This window comes from Dermochelys coriacea, chromosome 3 (assembly GCF_009764565.3).
Source record: "Dermochelys coriacea isolate rDerCor1 chromosome 3, rDerCor1.pri.v4, whole genome shotgun sequence".
Lineage (NCBI taxonomy): Eukaryota > Metazoa > Chordata > Testudines > Dermochelyidae > Dermochelys > Dermochelys coriacea.
Window position 1 is genome coordinate 139,771,116 of NC_050070.1, and position 18,920 is coordinate 139,790,035.

General features: G+C 41.6%; 1 protein-coding gene across 5 annotated transcripts in view; it reads left to right on the top strand.

The window, feature by feature from the left end:
• The window catches only part of FMN2 (formin 2), a 277,143-nt gene extending 266,174 nt beyond the window's left edge, over positions 1-10,969 (top strand). For all 5 annotated transcript variants that reach the window (XM_043511421.1, XM_043511423.1, XM_043511422.1 and 2 more), the window contains 2 exons: positions 8,729-8,810; positions 10,265-10,969. In XM_043511421.1, coding sequence (XP_043367356.1) covers positions 8,729-8,810; positions 10,265-10,291 — 109 coding nt within the window. In that variant the 3' untranslated portion in view covers positions 10,292-10,969. The remainder of the gene's footprint in view (positions 1-8,728; positions 8,811-10,264) is intronic.
• The last annotated feature ends 7,951 nt before the right edge of the window (positions 10,970-18,920 follow it).

Sequence of the window (18,920 nt, forward strand, 5' to 3'; positions counted from 1 at the left end):
GCACAGCACCCCAGTGATGCAGATAAATGGTATCTTCATTTTACAAATGAAGAAGCTTAGTTTCTGATGCTAGAGATGCATGCATGTGGAATTGTATTGACTTCAGTGAGGCTCCCTGCAAGCACAAGAATCTGCCTGCATGCATCTCATCACAGGAGCAGGAGGCCAAGAGACAGACAGGTTAAGTAGCCCAAAGCCACACAAGGAGTAAGTGGTTTGTCTGCAATTAGAATTCAGTAGTTTCTGGCTCCTAGCTTTGGGCTCTGTCCACTAGACCATGCTATTTTTCACTTACCACATCTATAAATATTCACAAGCTCAAGAGAAATTGTTTTTTTTTTTTTAGCATTAGCCATGCAGCCATCCAAAACCTGGCTCATTGTCTTAGAACATAAGTCATACAACACCCTGTACCTCTTATAATGAAGTCTAGAGTAGAATCAGGTGAAGCTCTCTTAGTGCCTACTACTGGGTTGCACCGTCCTGAAGAATTCAAGACCTAATTTTCCAAACTGGAAGACAAGACCTATTAAGAGTCCAAGTTTAATTGCCAATTGGCTTGTAATACTTCTCTGCAAGAATTATCCTGCAGACACTCAAAGTTGCAGTTGATGATTTCAGTATATATAAGCAGGTCCAGATTAAAGATTTTTGGGACCCTGTACACTGTGGACGTTAGGGGCCCTCTCCTTCCTTAAAATACACAGTTGACATGATATACAAGAAAATCTGCGGCCTTAGGTGAAAAGTCAATGTGCTGCTCTCCTCTTGCCCCCTAGAACAGAGGTTCTACGCTGTGGAAGTACAGCGGACTTTCGGGGAGAAGGCATGATGAGCCTGCTGATGATTCAGTGGCTCTGGTAGAAGTGTGGGGGGAGGCAAGCACCTCTCATTCGGGTTTGGCCCAGACACCCCTCTGTCATGATGTGAGGAGGAGGGGGCAAATTTGAGCAGTGTGGCCAGGTTTTTCAACAGTGACAAGTCCTATTGGCTCTCAAAACAAGCCACTCCTTAAGCCAATATAAACACTGCAGTTCTCTTCAAAAGCTGTAGTAATACAAAACAGCAGCAGTGAACTTACTGATTTCCACCCCACCTATGACTTGTTATGGTATGCAGAGAACGTATGCTGCCCCCAACCCCTCGGCTGAAACACACACACACACACACACACTCTCTCTCTCTCTCTCTCTCTCTCTCTCTGCCAAACTAGACTGAGATCCATATGCCACAGCAGCTGTCACCCAGCCCCTGCCCAAGCATCTTATGCTGATGAAGTATTTACAATATATGAGGTTTTTTGTTCCCACTGTAATGCCAGGAACAGTTAGTTTTCTCTTGGATCTGCCTAGGCATCTCTGACATCTACCAGAAAATATTCAAGTCAGTGACTTTGCATTGACTTGCAGTCCACAACAGAACTGCCATATGTAATCAAAAATAAAACACAATGGCTGATATGTCCCAGAAAGGGTTCACTTAGTTGGGATAGAGCATGGAACTAAACCTCCCCTGATGTTACTGGACAGCACTTTCCGGATCAGAATGAGTTGGTTTAGAAAAATATTGTGGTGTGACAGACACACCATCTGTCCTTTGCATTAGAGGTTGTTGAGAAGTCTTAGTATTTGCAGAATATCAATTATTTCGTATAACCAATGAATTTGTTGATGAGTTGGGAGTACATACTAGGCCACATGGAGCTATGCTGATTTACACCAGCCAAGAATCCGACCCAGTTTTGCTAAAGTGGGATATACCACTTAGCTAGCAGCTATAATTGCATAAAATGATAGATACTGTTATAATATGTATTAATCTTAGTAATAGACACTTTTTAATGCCTCAGATGTGTCTAAAGAGACAAGAGGGGGTGAGGGTAACGTAGACTGCATAGACTATCGGTCCTTCATCAGTTGAGACTGAGCCGATCACAACACATCTTCCAATTTTCTCTCGCTCTGGCTATCCTTCGCTGTGTTTGTCCATATCTCCTTGTTAGGAAATCATCCCACCTCTTTGGAGGCTGACCGCGTGGCCGTTTCTGTTCTCGCAGATACCACTTGCATATAGCTGTGGTCCATCTGTTGTCACTGAGTCAGGCCACATGTCCCGCCCACCACATTTTGCTGAGCCTGCTTTCAACAACGTCATGCACTCCAGACTGCTGCCTAATTATTTCATTGGGGATGTGACTGTGGAGTGAAATGCCCAAAAATGTTCATTCCATCACCCTATGTGTGACAGATCATTGATGTTCTTCAATCTTTGTCAGCGACCATGTTTCGCTGCTATATAACATCGCTGGAAGCACGGTCGAGTTGTTTTGCTGATCTTTCCTTGGAGGATGTCCTTGATGTCACTGAATGCACACCATCCAGCTTTTTTTCTGTGCAACAGTTCACCTTTCTGATCGTGGTGCATGTTGACTTCCTGGCCCAAATAAACATATTTATCAATCTCTTGGATCTGCTGTCCTCCAGATGTTGTGCCAAGAACCCAAATAACTCTTGATCTCATGTATTTCGTTTTCGACCAGTTCATTTTTTAATCCAACTTGACTACTTTTTGCGTTCAGTTCTTTAAGCATGCTCTCAAGTTGGCTGTATTTTTGGCTATCAGCACTATATCATCTGCAAACCTGAGATGTTTCAGAGTAGCAGCCGTGTTAGTCTGTATTCGCAAAAAGAAAAGGAGTACTTGTGGCACCTTAGAGACTAACAAATTTATTAGAGCATAAGCTTTCGTGCGCTACAGCTCACTTCATCGGATGCATTTGGTGGAAAAAACAGAGGAGAGATTTATATACACACACACAGAGAACATGAAACAATGGGTTTATCATACACACTGTAAGGAGAGTGATCACTTAAGATAAGCCATCACCAACAGCAGGGGGGGGAAAGGAGGAAAACCTTTCATGGTGACAAGCAGGTAGGCTAATTCCAGCAGTTAACAAGAATATCAGAGGAACAGTGGGGGGTGGGGTGGGAGGGAGAAATACCATGGGGAAATAGTTTTACTTTGTGTAATGACTCATCCATTCCCAGTCTCTATTCAAGCCTAAGTTAATTGTATCCAGTTTGCAAATTAATTCCAATTCAGCAGTCTCTCGTTGGAGTCTGTTTTTGAAGCTTTTTTGTTGAAGTATAGCCACTCTTAGGTCTGTGATCGAGTGACCAGAGAGATTGAAGTGTTCTCCAACTGGTTTTTGAATGTTATAATTCTTGACGTCTGATTTGTGTCCATTCATTTTTTTACGTAGAGACTGTCCAGTTTGGCCAATGTACATGGCAGAGGGGCATTGCTGGCACATGATGGCATATATCACATTGGTAGATGTGCAGGTGAATGAGCCTCTGATAGTGTGGCTGATGTGATTAGGCCCTATGATGGTATCCCCTGAATAGATATGTGGACACAGTTGGCAACGGGCTTTGTTGCAAGGATAGGTTCCTGGGTTAGTGGTTCTGTTGTGTGGTGTGTGGTTGCTGGTGAGTATTTGCTTCAGATTGGGGGGCTGTCTGTAAGCAAGGACTGGTCTGTCTCCCACGATCTGAGAGAGCGATGGCTCGTCCTTCAAGATAGGTTGTAGATCCTTGATGATGCGTTGGAGAGGTTTTAGTTGGGGGCTGAAGGTGATGGCTAGTGTCGTTCTGTTGTTTTCTTTGTTGGGCCTGTCCTGTAGTAGGTGACTTCTGGGTACTCTTCTGGCTCTGTCAATCTGTTTCTTCACTTCAGCAGGTGGGTATTGTAGTTGTAGGAATGCATGATAGAGATCTTGTAGGTGTTTGTCTCTGTCTGAGGGGTTGGAGCAAATGCGGTTATATCGTAGCGCTTGGCTGTAGACAATGGATCGAGTGGTATGATCTGGATGAAAGCTAGCCATTTGCCATTGATATTAATCCTACCTTTCAAGTCTGCTCATCGAAAAACCAATTCAAAACAGGCTGTGAATAGTTTTGGTGAAACTGTATCTCCTTGCTTCACTCCTTTCTCTATGGGGATTCGGAGGGGAGTGTCGAACAGCGATATGTCCGTGCTGCAGCCAGAGTTCACTTCTTTTAGTAATGTGATATATTTTGTGCTGATGCCCTGTTCTGAAAGAGCTTCAAGAATGGCATTAGTCTCTACGCTGTCGAACGCCTTCTTGTAGTCCATGAAGGCAATGCACAAAGAGAACTTGTATTCCCTTGAACACTCTATTAGTTGGTTTAGAGTGAAGATGTGGTCTATCATGCTGTAATTCCTTTGAAAGCCGGCCTGCTCTCTAGGTTGCTGTTCATCCAGGTTTCACAACTGTTGATTTGTTATTATTTTAGTGAACAACTTATAGATATGTGAAAGCAGGCAGATCAGGTAATAGTTCTTTAGATTTTCTCGATTGTCTTTCTTATATAGCAAGATGGTATTGGACTCTTTCCAACTGGATGGTATTTTATGGATTTCCAGGTAGTGGCTGAACCTTTGGGTGAGAGCTTTCCAAAGTTCTTGACCTCCTGCCTTAAGCACTTCTGCTGTCAGACTGTCCTTGCCTGGAGCCTTTCCCTCTTTCATTTAATGGACTGCGTGACAGACTTCGCTGATGAGAACCGGACATACATGTCCATCGGTTTGTTGAAGTGATGGCATTGGGATATCTATACAGGATGCAAACAGCTGGGTATAAAAATCCCTGCAAATTGCCTCCATCTCTGTTCAGTTACTGATTTTCTGTCCCTGTTCTTCAAGCCGATAATGATGACCTGTACAACTTCAGTTCCCATTTCTTTTTTTTGAGACTTTTATGATCCTCAGCAGCCTTTAGGAGCTTTTTGGTTTGAAATTTCTCAGTCTTCCTTCAACTTCTTTCGTAGCTTGCAGAGAAGGGAGTACTCAAGCCTGTTGCTGCCATTTCTTTTCATTTTCCTCCTCTTCTCCAATAAAGTCTTTGTATTCTCCGAGATTCTTTCACTAGCTCTTCTTGGTCTTTCATGCTCAGTTGATTTCACACACCATTTCAGTCTCTTACTGAAGTTCTCATAATCATCATCGCAGTCTTCCAGGAGGCTCCAATCTTCCCTAGAAATGTTTTTTCTTCAGGATTGTCTCATCAAAAGCTACCGGTTGGTGTCTTCTGTTTGCCATATATAGTGCCTTTTTCTCCACCTTCACAGTGAATGTGAGTCTGGCTCTCAGTAGGCGATGATTGCTACCTATATTGAATGATGGCACTACTGAAATATCCTGAACGATTTGTCGTCTATCGATCAGAAAGTAATCAATTTCACTTTTTTCTTCACGTTTGGTGCGATCCAGGTCCATCTTCTGTTGGCCTTCTTTCGGAACCAGGTATTACCAATGAACATTCTCCTCATCTCTGCCAATATAGCTAGTCATTCTCCTCTTGCATTTCATTCTCCGATACCATACCTTCCTATGAATTTTTCACCCTATCTCCCTCTTCCAACTTGGTGTTAAAATCTCCCATCACAATCGTATATGTGGAACTCTGGGTGAGGGTTTCCTTCCAGTTCCTGATAGAATCCTTCCACATCATCATCTTCGCATGCACTTGTGGGAGCATAGACCTAGATGATTTTGAGGGTACTATTTCAGTTCAATCAGAGGTAAAGCACCTCGATAAATGATGACTTCAAATGGCATGAGACAATTTTCGAAGACCATTCCTTGTTTATGATGAATCAGACTCCTCCAACTGTCCTCGTGCCTTCTCCTTTTCTGAGAATGACCATGCTTCCATCCCTTCAGCTGACCTCCATCTCCTTCTTTCATTGTGTTTTGCAAACACCCAGCACATCACAGGCTGTTTTTGCTTTTTCCTCCATGAGATTGTTTATTGATTCCTCCCTCATCATTGTTTTGCAGTTATAAGTGCACACTGAGAGAGTTGTCTGGTTTCCTTTTGGCAACCTGGCACCTGAGATTCTTTCCAGCCTCTCATTGTTCGAATGCCTCACTGCCTCCGGAGTGGGGATCCAGGAATGTGCAGAGGACTGAGACTTGGTTTTCCATGTTTTTTTAGCCATTGTTTTCAGCCACCAGTTCACTGGGCTGTCAGTGACGCATTTACCTCCTCAACTTAGCTAGCTTACAGCCTCAGAAAGAGGGATTATATGCCCTTCCACAGAGGAAGCTGCCCCCTCGCTGGGCTGATAGTCCAACACCTTCATAGCATGGTTAGACCTGCTGGAGAATACACTCCGCTCCTAACGCTGTTGAACAGCCAGGGTCACCGCTGCGCCACATTGAGGCATAGAGGTAGGATTTGCAGCAGAGTGAGGGGGGTGAGGTAATACCTTTTATTGGAAAAACTGTATAATAAATTATTAGGAGGTGACCACAGAAGAGAGGTGATTTTTCTTCCTTCAAATGTGATCAAATTTTCATAGAAGTTAATTAGAAAGGGCAAGTGGTTCTTTGGAAGTGAACAAATCGAGTCCCATGAACTTGACTGCGTTTTATACCTTCTGTCTAAGCTGCTCTTGTAAAGCTACCACCACATCTTGGCTGCTACCTTTATTGAACCCATTTAAAATACCTTTTACAAAAGCCGCATTACTTGGCTGTTAAGCATTTTTGCAAAAGCTTTGTGTATATTGTGCAGCACCACCTCATCTGCTTCTCATTTAGACTGGAAATACAATTTCAAACTAATGTGTAATCACCTTTTTAAAAAAAAAAGAAAAGAAAATCTCTACAATTAGAAATGTTCCTATATTTGTTAAGTTTAAGATGTTGAGTGCTGTCAGAGCTCTGATTTCACTACTGTCAGAGAATCATGGTCAAAGCTGATTTGTACAAGTATACAGTTTGTGTTTGTGAAAAAGCTAGGGGAATGTTGGTTGAAGTTGGATAAAAGGGACAGTGACTTAACGCCAAATTTTCAAAAGCGCTCAGCAGATACAATTGGGGTCACATTTTCACTGGGTGCCGAGCACTTCTGAAAAACTGACCATTTGCATTTAAGTTACTAAATGGGAGCTGGTCTCTTTTGAAATCTGGCCCTTAATAACATAAAACAATTATTTTAAAAAAAAATCTGCTTCTCACTTTGCTCCTTATAGATATCGCAAAATAGCAGACATGCAAGTGGTTTGGAGAATATCCATTGGGACTAGCCCAAGGATAAACCATTGGTCTCTGTACTCATTCCTTCAGTATCTTTTTCCTGTTTATTTCTCACTGTTGGATGATGATGAAAAGGCAAAGTAAGCTGTCTCCAAAATTCACGCTGTTGGCAACTATACAAAAAGTCAATGTGGGTTTTACCTGACTCTTTTGTTATACTTTTATTTATAAAGTACGTTGCCATCCCTCACTCGAGAGTCCACCCCATTAAAAGTAATCATTTACAAAGTAACCCAATAGAAGCCTCTAAAACATAAAGGTTCAATAACGGAATGCCTGACACAGTATCAATACTTCAAACACCCAATGGCAATCTTAGATTGATCCGCAAATCAAACACATTTTAAATGGTTTCCTGGAGCTCACCAGAACTGGGCTATGGCAGGCTACCGACAGGAGCAGGTCCTAGCGGGTAGTACTCCACTGACAACACCCCAGTGCTGGACCCAGGGAGGTTTATCCTATCATAAATGCTGTCTTTGCTGAGCATCATTTAATCAGGTCCTGACTTGCAGCCCTCCTTGCATGAGGGATCTGTACTGAAGCAAGTAGTCCCATTGCAAAAAACCCTCAGTTTTAGAACCTATTCCTTTCTTTGGTCCAAAAAAGCCCAAATGTGTTGATGTACAGAGCCGGCTGCAAGGGCTACCCAGGCTTTTGGAGAGGAAGGAGCATAATAAGGGCTGCTTTTGGAGGGGGAGAGAGCATTGCTTGAGCTTGATTTATTGTAGGTCAGAGGAGCAGCTATTAGCTTTATTTTGTACTTTTAATATCTGACAAAGGTGCCTGAATAGGCATGGGGTGGTGGTGGGTTTGTACATATTTACTATAAATCAAAATACATAAATACTTGTGTGAGTAAGGATTCCAGACTAGCTTCCAATCCTGCAATCACTTACTACTGTGAACGGTCTCGCTGATGTCCGCTCCTAATAATAAGCACTGGTCCCAGCAGTAAAAGTTCACAGAATCAGGCCCAGAGATTGTAAACTGTTCTGAAACTGAAAACATGTTTTTGTTTGTTTTTTAAATTGAAAACCAAGTTTCCTTAATTATGAATATGAAAGCAAAGACTGGACATTTGTGTTGAATCGTTTCATAAGTTTCTGCCAAAATGAATTAAATCATTGGGTAAATAAAGGACAAACTAGGGAATAGCCACAATCAAGAGTGGCAAAGCTTTTGTTGGCAGTATGCAGACAGTGAAATGCAGACAGAAGTATAAACAATGAATGATGGAAATGCAGTTTCCAATATGTACACTTCCAAAGCACCTCTTTGTGTCAGACAGTATATTTTGTAACCATGATCTATTTATATCCTAATTTTAATGATAAGGTAGAGAATGTGATTCTTCATACACTGATTAGAAGTGATTGCACCTTTCCTGGTAAATTATACAGTTGTCTTGATGGCATTGTAATAGTAAATACTTATTATAAATGGTATTTTGCAGACCACTGCATATTAGTTAAATGTGTGGGGGGGGGGGAGTTGCACATTTGTTGTCTTTAAACCTTAATCTTTGATTCATATATTGTGCTGTCTTGAATACAACTTTAACCCATGAAATATTCTTCAAAATTTCTTTCTTCAGAGTTAAAGAAGCAGAGGAAGTGTGCAGACAGAAAAAGGGGAAATCGCTTTATAATATAAAGCCAAGACATGATTCTGGAATAGTAAGAATGGATTGTATTATTATTATTATGCTGCTGCTGTTAACTTTTTCTTTTTCTTTGTTCTTTTTGCATTTCGTATGTACGCTATCCTGACACATTTAGTTAATATTTATTTTTAAATGTGTCTGAATTTAGCGTTTTTCTGAAAGGTGCCAGATTGACAACCCTGAAGTCCCACAGAAGAGATACAGCTCAGGTAGTGGCAGTGAAAATTTCCCCACAGTGCCCTGCCAATGTGCCTTGTCTCCCTTAATCTGGAAGAGACAGACCTTTGTGGTGAGGCGGTAGTTCAGTCTCCAAACCCATCCAATGCACAGCCCCACTGCTCAGACTTCCAATTGTGATGAGGTCACCTGTCCCCTGGGAGTTGGACCTCTTAGATACCAGTGACTGTAAGTCACTACGTACTTGGGCTGGGTTAGAGACAGAGATCGAGAAAAAGAAGATACTCTACTTTTACTAATCTCTTGAGCTATATACAGCTCCCTATAAACTATGGCCTGGATCCTGAAGATACTGACACACATCTTCAGTTTTAAGCACACAAGTAATTCCTTTTAATTTCAGTGGTCATCTACTCAAATGGCTAAAGTTAAGTGCATGCATAAGCATTTTCAGAACATGGGCCTATTTTACAATGGCTGGATTTTTTTTCCCAGTAGAATTTTCATAATGTCTGTCCATGCTTCTTTTTTGGCCATATTTAAAAATGAATGACTATTTCCTTGGTCATGGTTTTTTTCCTAAAAACATGATTCAGTTTGGTTTGTATTTAATGCTATTTTATGAATCATTGTGATATGTGACACATGTCCTTGAAATGAAACATGTTGTCATTTACCATAATCTCTCTGGCATAATCCAACGCACGAAGAAAAGAATTATTGCTGTTGTTTCTCGTTGTAACTGGCTGTGGTTAGTGACACAGGAAATGTAAATGAAGTAATAGGTTGGCTAGGAATGGTAACTAGATCTTAGTTTATCAACTTTACTTGTAATCACATCAAGATGTAGGTTTTAAAAACTTGTTTGGTTGGATTTTTCCACTTTGTAAGAATAAAATCATGTGGATTAATGGCATTCTTTAAGAACAGTCATGCATTTAAATAATATTTATAATTATTTGTATTGCTATTATGCCTAAAAGGCCTAATTGGGGATCAGAACTCCATAGTGCTAGACACTGTACATATAACAAAAGGATGGACCCTGCCTCAAAATGCTTACAATATAAATAGAGTTACAAATAGTATTAAAAAAAAGATATTTCACAGACATGGTTAGCCATCTTGTACTTTAAATCTGTTTAAAACTGAGTTTGTTGCAGGATTTTATAAGTAAACTATGTATTGGATACACTTGATGATCAGCCTACATATCCCTGTGCTTTACATAGTTGCATAATACATATGTTTATATATGGTAACTTGCTTTCTTATGGTGTTTCTTTTCAGAAAGCAAAGATAAGTATGAAGATCTGAGAGAAGAAAAGCAAAACCCATTGCCACTTGATCAGTAAAACTCAACATGTCTGTTGGGGGCGGGAAAGGAAACTACATCATTCAGATCATTTGTTTTCTTCTTGGCCTTTCAAATTTGCTTTTTGTTCTCTAGAGTTTCTCACTGATAGAATGTTTAGTGTACATTCATGAATGAATGTAACCACTGTAATGGAGTGCCCAGCAATAGACTAGTTATGGACATGAGACAAGTTCCCTATATCCCAAGCCTCGTTCTCCACCCAAACACTGGTATTTGTAAAGTTTATGGTATAATACCAGTAGACCAAACCAGCATGCCTAAGAGGCAGCATCTGCATCAGTTCTGAACATGCTGAAAATTCTATTAAAGTTGAACTTCACAAGAATGCTACTTGATACAGTAACATATTTCCATTCCTACTGGCAACATCTGTCTAACACAAATACTCCATGGCACTGCATTTAGATTAGGGAAAGAAATGTTACTTCTAGTGAATTGTTTGTATCCGTTTCACGTCGACATTTGTAGTTTGTATTTTGAATCGTTAAATGCTGTTTATACAGTATAATCAATGCTTTCTCAACTTGTTTGGTTGCCCTCCATGACTAAATATTTGTGGAACAAGTTGTTTACCGTAACTATCTTTAAAATCAATAAGGCAGCATACTTTTTCTTCATCTTTTGCCAGATAGTGAGTAGTGGGAGGGGGAGTTGGAAAACCTGAACCAAAAACATTTAAGTGAAAAGCAGTAAACACAGAAAATCACAGGAGTACTTCAGAGGATAAAAGAGGAACTTGGTCACTATAGCTTGCTAACATGTAAAGCAGCTGATTTGTATACAGAAAAACTTAAGGGATATTACAGTTATATTGGTGATTATTTGAGTGATACAAGATTCTCAGGACGACCATGTTTCTAGGCAGACTTCCTTTTTGAATTATCTTTTCAATTAATTTAAGACTCCCTTTAACGGGGATATTAAAAGATATATCTAGGGATTGACATTCGAGAATTACAGTAGTCAACTCTCCTGACAAAACAAAGGCTATTGACTAATTCATGTCAATTTCACATTTAACATCAGAGTCATAACATTTTCTCTCTAAGTAGCCCATACCATGGGCTAGGAGGCAATGGAAATCTGTGACTATGTTTTCCTTTTTAATCCACATGATTAATTTCTATTTGAGATCTGGAAATTAACCTAAGGATTTATCAGTTTTGATTTGTTGAGCCAATAAAGACCCTCTGCCCCAGATATAACTACTGAGCCCAACATGAATTGGCCTTGTAACTGTTCTCTTCCAAAGCACTATTTTCTTGGAAACAGCAATGTGTGGAATGAATTGGGTTCACATGCTCACAATCTCTTAGCATCGAAGACACTAGCAGTATAAACTTCTGAGTGGCTTGAGGTTTAACTTGCTGGGGTGGATTATTCCCTGTTTAGCCTAATATATCATAAGACATTCCTGGCTGTCCAGAGGCAAATGTACTGTACCAGGTGTCAAAAGGGCAATGTAAAATACGCAGGAATCCATTGTTCTTCACTTATGCTAAGCACTAGAAAAGATGTTCTTCACTTCTGTGAAAAATAAGTCTCCTGTAGCCTGATAAAACTATATTAAATTCTGTGTTCATGATAATTTCTGGCAAGAATATGATTACCAAGAATTGAGTTCTAAAATCATGTGGTGTTGGGAGTAATATTACTTCTTGCAAAAGGGAAAAAAGATTATTTGCTGTTTATGAGTAACCTATGGAAAGTAACTTTAAAAATAAAGTTTATTTTAATGGCACTGATTCAAACCCATGTTTGTATTTATGTAAACTATAGTCTTTTGCTCTTAACTTTTGCATTTATTTTTATTTAAGTGCAAGGATACAGTCGCATGTTTTGGTTTTGTAGCCTTCCTGTTCCCTTCAGTACCTACAGTATGTATATTATCATACTAAATGAAATAATAGGATATCTAACAGAGATCGCTATGTGCAATACTGTATTTAGTGTTTCTACTTCAAATTTTTTAGAATGTTAATTTATATGAAAATAAAAGGAATAATGAGACAAAGGTGCTTTTTTTTTTTCTTCAGTGATCATTATGCTGTCTCAAGGAGGGCCCTGGCTCAGCAGAACTAGTGTGATTCACTTGTGGAAAAGTGTGCTATCCCTTAGCATGCGGGGAGAAGGTATTGGGCAGCGAATCCACAGCTATATGGATATCTCGTTTACACAGGGCCATGGAGGGATTCTACAGCTCTATTCTATTTCATATAAGATCTACTACTTTCACTGCATTGTATATGAGTCCCTTCCAACAGTGCATTAAGCAAGGTGACCATTATCTCTCGTCTAGTTCATTCTCTCACTCTATGGCTGTGAAGCTGTTCTGTGGCCCAAATAGAAGATTCTTCCTTGTATCTAATTCCCAGTCCTTGGTTCCACATAGGATTTGTCCCTAAAAATATAGGGAAGCTAATAGTCTGGTGAAATGGATATTTGGACAAAGACTTTGTGTACCTACACATATGTGTTGCTGCATATAAAATATGAAGCAGTTAATTAATACATCATCTAGTAATCTAGTGCCGCTACCATGTGCATCTCTCACTATTTCAGGATGTAGTATAGAACCATTTGCACATGTAACATGGATAACCCAAGTCACATCTGAGTGATCAGGTTCTAAAAGCAGAGTTTCAAGAGGTGGCAGCACCTGGTAGCAACACAGAAGGACTTTTGGGATACAGGAGCATGAATGGTTTTCTAACTTTTTCATATCCTGGGACCAATTCTTCCTTTTACACCATGCCTCCTAGTCCAGATTCCATACCTACCTCATTGCAATGATAGTGCTTGGTGAGTTGGAAAAAGTAGAATCAATCATGGATCTAGGTGTTTATAACACACCTCTCATTGTTGGTATTAGGACACCATTAAGGACACTAGAGGTAAATATGGCTTGTAAATGTGGTAGATGTGTCTACTTTGTTTAATTCTCCTCTCTGGTTACAAAAGATTATATCTAGCAATCTACCTTCATTGCCCACCGTTTGAACTAATACTAGTACTCCTGTATCCAGGTCATGATATAGCTTTACAGACCACTTGGAAGTGGAAATACTCTATAGTTTTAGAACCAATAGGTAACACTGGTCATAAACACCTTCCACATCAGCAACCCATCATACAGGTACATTGCATGGTGATAAATAGGGGATAGTTTAGAGAGAGGATCCTTTCAGTCTTCTCAGCCAGGTTTGGTACTGCAGTGCAGCATTTCAGAGAGGGGAAATGGACTTGCCTTTAAAATAAAATATAACAGCACTGAAAGAAGGGCTGATAAAGGTACAAGAGTGGCTGAATATCCCAAGTCCTTAATTTGGAGAGGCAGGAAGCCCTTTTGTCATACTTTCTTTGATGGGATACAGATGGATTTTTGAGGATGCTGAGATGCCTGCAACCAAAATATGGTTGACCTATGAACTACAAGCTTCGGGGGGTTTTGTAGGTATTGACTCTTATGACAAGTTGCCTCATTGAAAATGTGCTGGGCTCCCACAGGCCCATCTGCAGAGCCTCACGTGACCCCCCCCCTCCTTGCCATGTCCAGTCTGCTGCTTGTGCTGCACAGCCCTGCTTATTCCCTGGAACCTGCATAGTGCAGCTCACTGCCCTCTGTGCCAAAATAGGTAACAACGAAATGCCACTCAAGCATCTTTGTCAGAATGACTCCGCTCTAGTGAATTGAGGTGGTGTGCGTTTCTCTTTTTCAGGCTGTATAAATGTTAATGCACTTAAACTGCACATGTTACTAATTCTCTTTTTCAGGTACGGTCTTGTGCATTTGTACATTTATATGGCAACTACTTACCCCTTCAAGCTCCATTAGCATATGCAGAAAAAAAAGAATGGAGGCTTTGGGCCTCCTCCTGTATAAACTTAGCACTGCTGAATGCAGGAAGCAATGTGGCCTCATTATATGTATTTAAATAGAAAATGTTAACATGCAAAACTATTCCGTTTACATTTAGTCTCTGGCAAAGACTGTAAGCACAAGAGGTCAACAGAGAGCTAGAGATGGGGACAATACTTTGAGTAAAGAAATTACCCCACCTCACCCTTTTAATAAAGACTAAGGTTCAGATCCATTTAGTGCATTAACTCCCCTATTGAAATCAATGGAAGATAGGCTCCTAAGTACCTTTGAGGAGCTGGACTATCATGCTTCAGTATCAACACTGCATTTCAGTGTTGAAATGAGGTTTTCTTTATAAGGTAACATAGCATCATGGGCCAAAGTTTTGTTAGCCCGGGATGTGTTCATCTCTACTGTGTCTCTGTATTTGTCACTCCAATTCCCAGCTCCTGGGAAAGACACTCTTGTTCTTAGGCAAGCTGAATGACAGGTGTTGCTGACAGCTATACTTAAACCCTAAATTGTGCTTCATAGTCTTGCATTATCTTCTACTGTCTTCAGTTCCCCTGAAGTTTCTGCATCTTTCAGGGTAGCCAGGATTTTTGTAATTTCTCATTGGCCACCATGCATTGCAACACCTAATGCCTAGATATATTGCCATCCAGTGGAATCATCAACCTTGACTAAAATGTCCCATGTATTGTAGGGGGAGCATTAGGTGCCTAAGAAAAGGATTCTCTAAAGCCAGCGAGCTGAAGAAGCTACCCACCAGTGAAATGAAGAAAAAAGGGGAAAGAGTTAGGCCCCAAAGTCTAAATCCCATTGACCTGGGTCTTGGGGCCTTGACTGACAGGCCACATTGAGGTTCCTCTCTGCTCAGGATTCTTAACCTCCTGGGGTTAGGGGCCTGAACCAGGTCAACCCTTTCTGGTGAGAGAGATTCCCCTGACCACGCACCCCATTATAGCTAATTGCCCAGTAGTTTAGTTAAAGCACTCACCTGGGATGTGGAATACGTGTTTGTTTGCAAATCTCTGTTCTGCCTAAGTTGGAGGAAGGATTGAACCCAGGTCTCCAGCAACCTTGGTGAGTACCCTGATCACCAGGCAGAGGGTATTCATGGCATGCTCTATCTTTCCTGTGGAAGCTGTTCGACTTTGTGTTAAATAATTACATAGTCACTGGGCCAGACAGAGGTTGACTCTGATGATTAGACCATTCATCTGGGAGACCAGCTTCAAGTCCCTGCTCCCAATCAGAGAGCATGAGGTTTTGAACCTGGCTCTTCTGCATCCCATGGCAGTGCCTGAATTTAATAGCTTTTGTATAGTGTGAGAAATCCTGGACTTGGTTGTCTTGGGGGGGGGGGGGAAGGGAATAGGTATGCACAGAGCACACATTAAGCCAATTGCTTCTAACATAAGTGTGAACAACTCTACTGCAGTCAATAGAATGTTTGCACCTAGGGGTTAGCACCAAAAGGGATTTGGGCACCTGCCACATTAGCTAACTAGCTTCTAAAGCCAAAATAGCTAAAATCCTGTTCAGCTGCTGCCTAATCCTGGAGATGCTTTTGGTCTCTAGGCACCCAAGTTTCCACTGGTAAAGGGTTAGGATCTGTGCATATGCACTGATTGCTGAACCCAGCTCATGCCTAAGCCTCAAACTAGGGGGTGCCCTCATGTTAAAAGTTATAAAGGCAAGAAAGGGCATAGGACCCTAGCTCCAGAAAGAAGGGGGGGGGGTAGGGGTGGCATGGCTGTGAACCCTGAGAAGAGCACAGTGCTGGACTTCAGTGCCTAGGCCCAAAGGGGTTTAGGCCTCTAACTCTTATTGAACGGTGCCTAAACACATTTGAGGGGCTCAGCCCTAAGACCCTTGCCTCATCCCTACTGGCTAGCTTATGTAGCACTCCTCCGCCTGCCATGGGGTGGCTTCTTAGATCCCTGTAAGCTCCCCAGGCATTGCATAGGGAGCCTGTGTGGGCCTAGGCCTTAGTAAATTTGGCACATTAGCTGCAAGATCAGCAGACACTTTCAATATTTTGGAGCCCACATGAATTTTCATGGTGAAAGCTGCAGGAGGTACTCTATACTTTTACATTTCAATACATATTGCTCATAAGCCTCCCCAACTGGAGTCTGCTCCTTATCACCCTCCCACACCTGAACCCTCTGCCCCAGGTTGGAATGCCCTCCCACACCCTAACCCTTCCACAGTGTACACCCCCTACCCCAGCGAAAGTGGGTGGGGGAAGAGCAAGTCATGGCAGGAGGGGAGATGGGGGGGGGAACGCAAGGCCTCAGAGAAGGGGCAGGTGTGTTTGGTTTTTGGGAGACTAAAAAGTTGGCAACCCTAATTGCTCATGGTACTACATAACATGAATAAACCCAAGATCCTCACAGTTCATGTGTAAAGCTGTGAGCTCTGGTATCATGATTGGCAGATTTTTTTTTTCCCCCTACAGTGATGTGAAAAATATACAGCTCGGTTTGTTGTAACTGTTTTCAGATTCAGCTGCTCTTTTACCAGCGAAACTGCAGCTGAAAATTCCAGCCTTGCTTCAGAACTAGAATAGCGCATTACCCACTCTTACTTAAGCAAATTGCATCATTCTAAGTTATTGCTTCCATGCCTGATATACAGATGTGGCTCACTGAGAATGAGAATTCCAGTGTGGCTTTTATAAGTGGCTATAAAAGGCTGTGTTCTTTTGCGTTGCAAATTGAAACCTTCAGGCCATATGGTACTTCAATGACTATGTGTCTAGTGATTTAACAGTACTTAGCACTTTCAGAGCGCTTCACAAAACTAAGTATTAACAAACCTACTTTTACAGATGAAGAAACTGAGGCAAAACTATTTTTTTTTAAATGCATACTTACATGGTTGTAATCACTGTAGCGTCTGAGCCCCTTCATACTTTGGTTTTCTTACCACCCCGTGAGGCAGGGAAGTACTACTATCACTCGTTTCTGTGCTTTTAAGGCTCTCAGCACACCCATAAAACAAGAGAAACTGATGAATTTGTGTGTGCACACCCCCCCCTACAGCTGCAGGTAGCCTGAAACAGTAACTAAGGCATGTTTGCAGTAGAGGTTTGTACCTGGAGTTAATGGACTGCCAGTGAGCATGTGAGTAAAGGCTCTTCTAGGCCCTCTGTAATCATCTGTAGTTCAGCCTAGGCTCATTACACTAGTGTTTTGAAACATGAACGCATGTGGGGACATACCCAAGAGGTAGGCAATGACATATTAATCCCAATGAGGGCCCTGTGGAGTCCATAATTCTATGACAACGACTATATGGTATGTTTTCAAGGTGCCACAGAACATGCAGCTGGGTACCCAGTGTTTAATTCTATTTATCTGGAAGGATCTGCCATGCTCTCCCGATACCGTCTAGGGGGAAGATAGAGGGATTATCTTTGCACTTGTCAGGTAGCTGGCGGATGGAAAGGCATAGCTAGCGCTAGATCCGAAGAGGGACTTAGGTTCCTTAACCCCAAATTTAGATCCTCAAAACCCCTGCTCAGCTGCTAAATCCTGACCCCTAGCTCACAGCTAAGCCCCAACAGGATTCTTAAATGAGATTTTACCCCACTCCACCTATCACACCCAAGGAACCCAATACAGTAGGCATGCTCTGAGCACACCTAGCCCAGGGGAGAAAAAGGTATCCCTTTGTAACCTTTACTTACTGGCTAGAGTGCTCACACAGAAGAGACCAAGGTTCAAACCTTGACTCTACCCAGAGCAGAGCAGGGACTTGAACCCAGGCTTATGACCCCCTGCCCCAGGCAATGGTTTTCCCCTCAGTTTCTCCAAGTGAAGCTGTTCTACCTTATAAAAACAACTTGAATAATCACTAGTCCAGAAGGCAGGTGGGGAAAATGACTCTATAGACTGGTGGTTAGGGCACTTAGCATCTGTCTCAGCATTCCCCAATGACTACTTAGGTGTGTCAGAGGCAAGTTCTGCTAACGGAGATTCTTCTTGCACTCAAGTAGCTAAGACCCATCCCTTTTGAAGCAGGATCTGAATCATTAAATTTATTAAATGAAATAAGCAGCCCCCTCAACACTTACAGCTACCTTAGAACAAGGTGCTCTATGATGCATCTTGAAGGCAAAATGTATTTGGCGCACAAAAAAAAAATTCTTGCTTTGGAAGTTAACCTAACCCTTATAAAGTGTAAGTTTCACAAGTCTCTGTTTGGTTTCATTCCAACTGACTATTATAAGACATTTTGCCAAAGGCTGTTAAATTTGGAAGAATTTATTTTGTGGAGGACAAATGGCAAACAGTGGGAGAGCCACACATTCCTGACACCTGCTATGCAACCATCTTCTCTCCAGTCCAACCCAATCACTAGAAATCTTGGCCAGTCTCTTCCTTGCAATATCAGGGCAAGTGCATAAGGCATCCCTTTACTTCCTTAGATAGGCCATCTGCATTGTGGATAGCACCATGTAGGTTGAGGTATGAAACAGGACAGCCTCTGTGGACAGGCAGGCCAGCCATTGGTGGAGCCTTGGCTCCGCCCTCACAAGTCATTGGCCAGCATGGCTGAACCAGCATTTGAGAGTGGGATGTTATTTACCACACGTATAGGGCTAGTGAATTTGTTATTGCCCCTCCTCACTTCCAAGCAAGAAGGTAACTCAAGAGCAGGTTGCATCAGTCTTGTTCCTACATGTTCCCAAG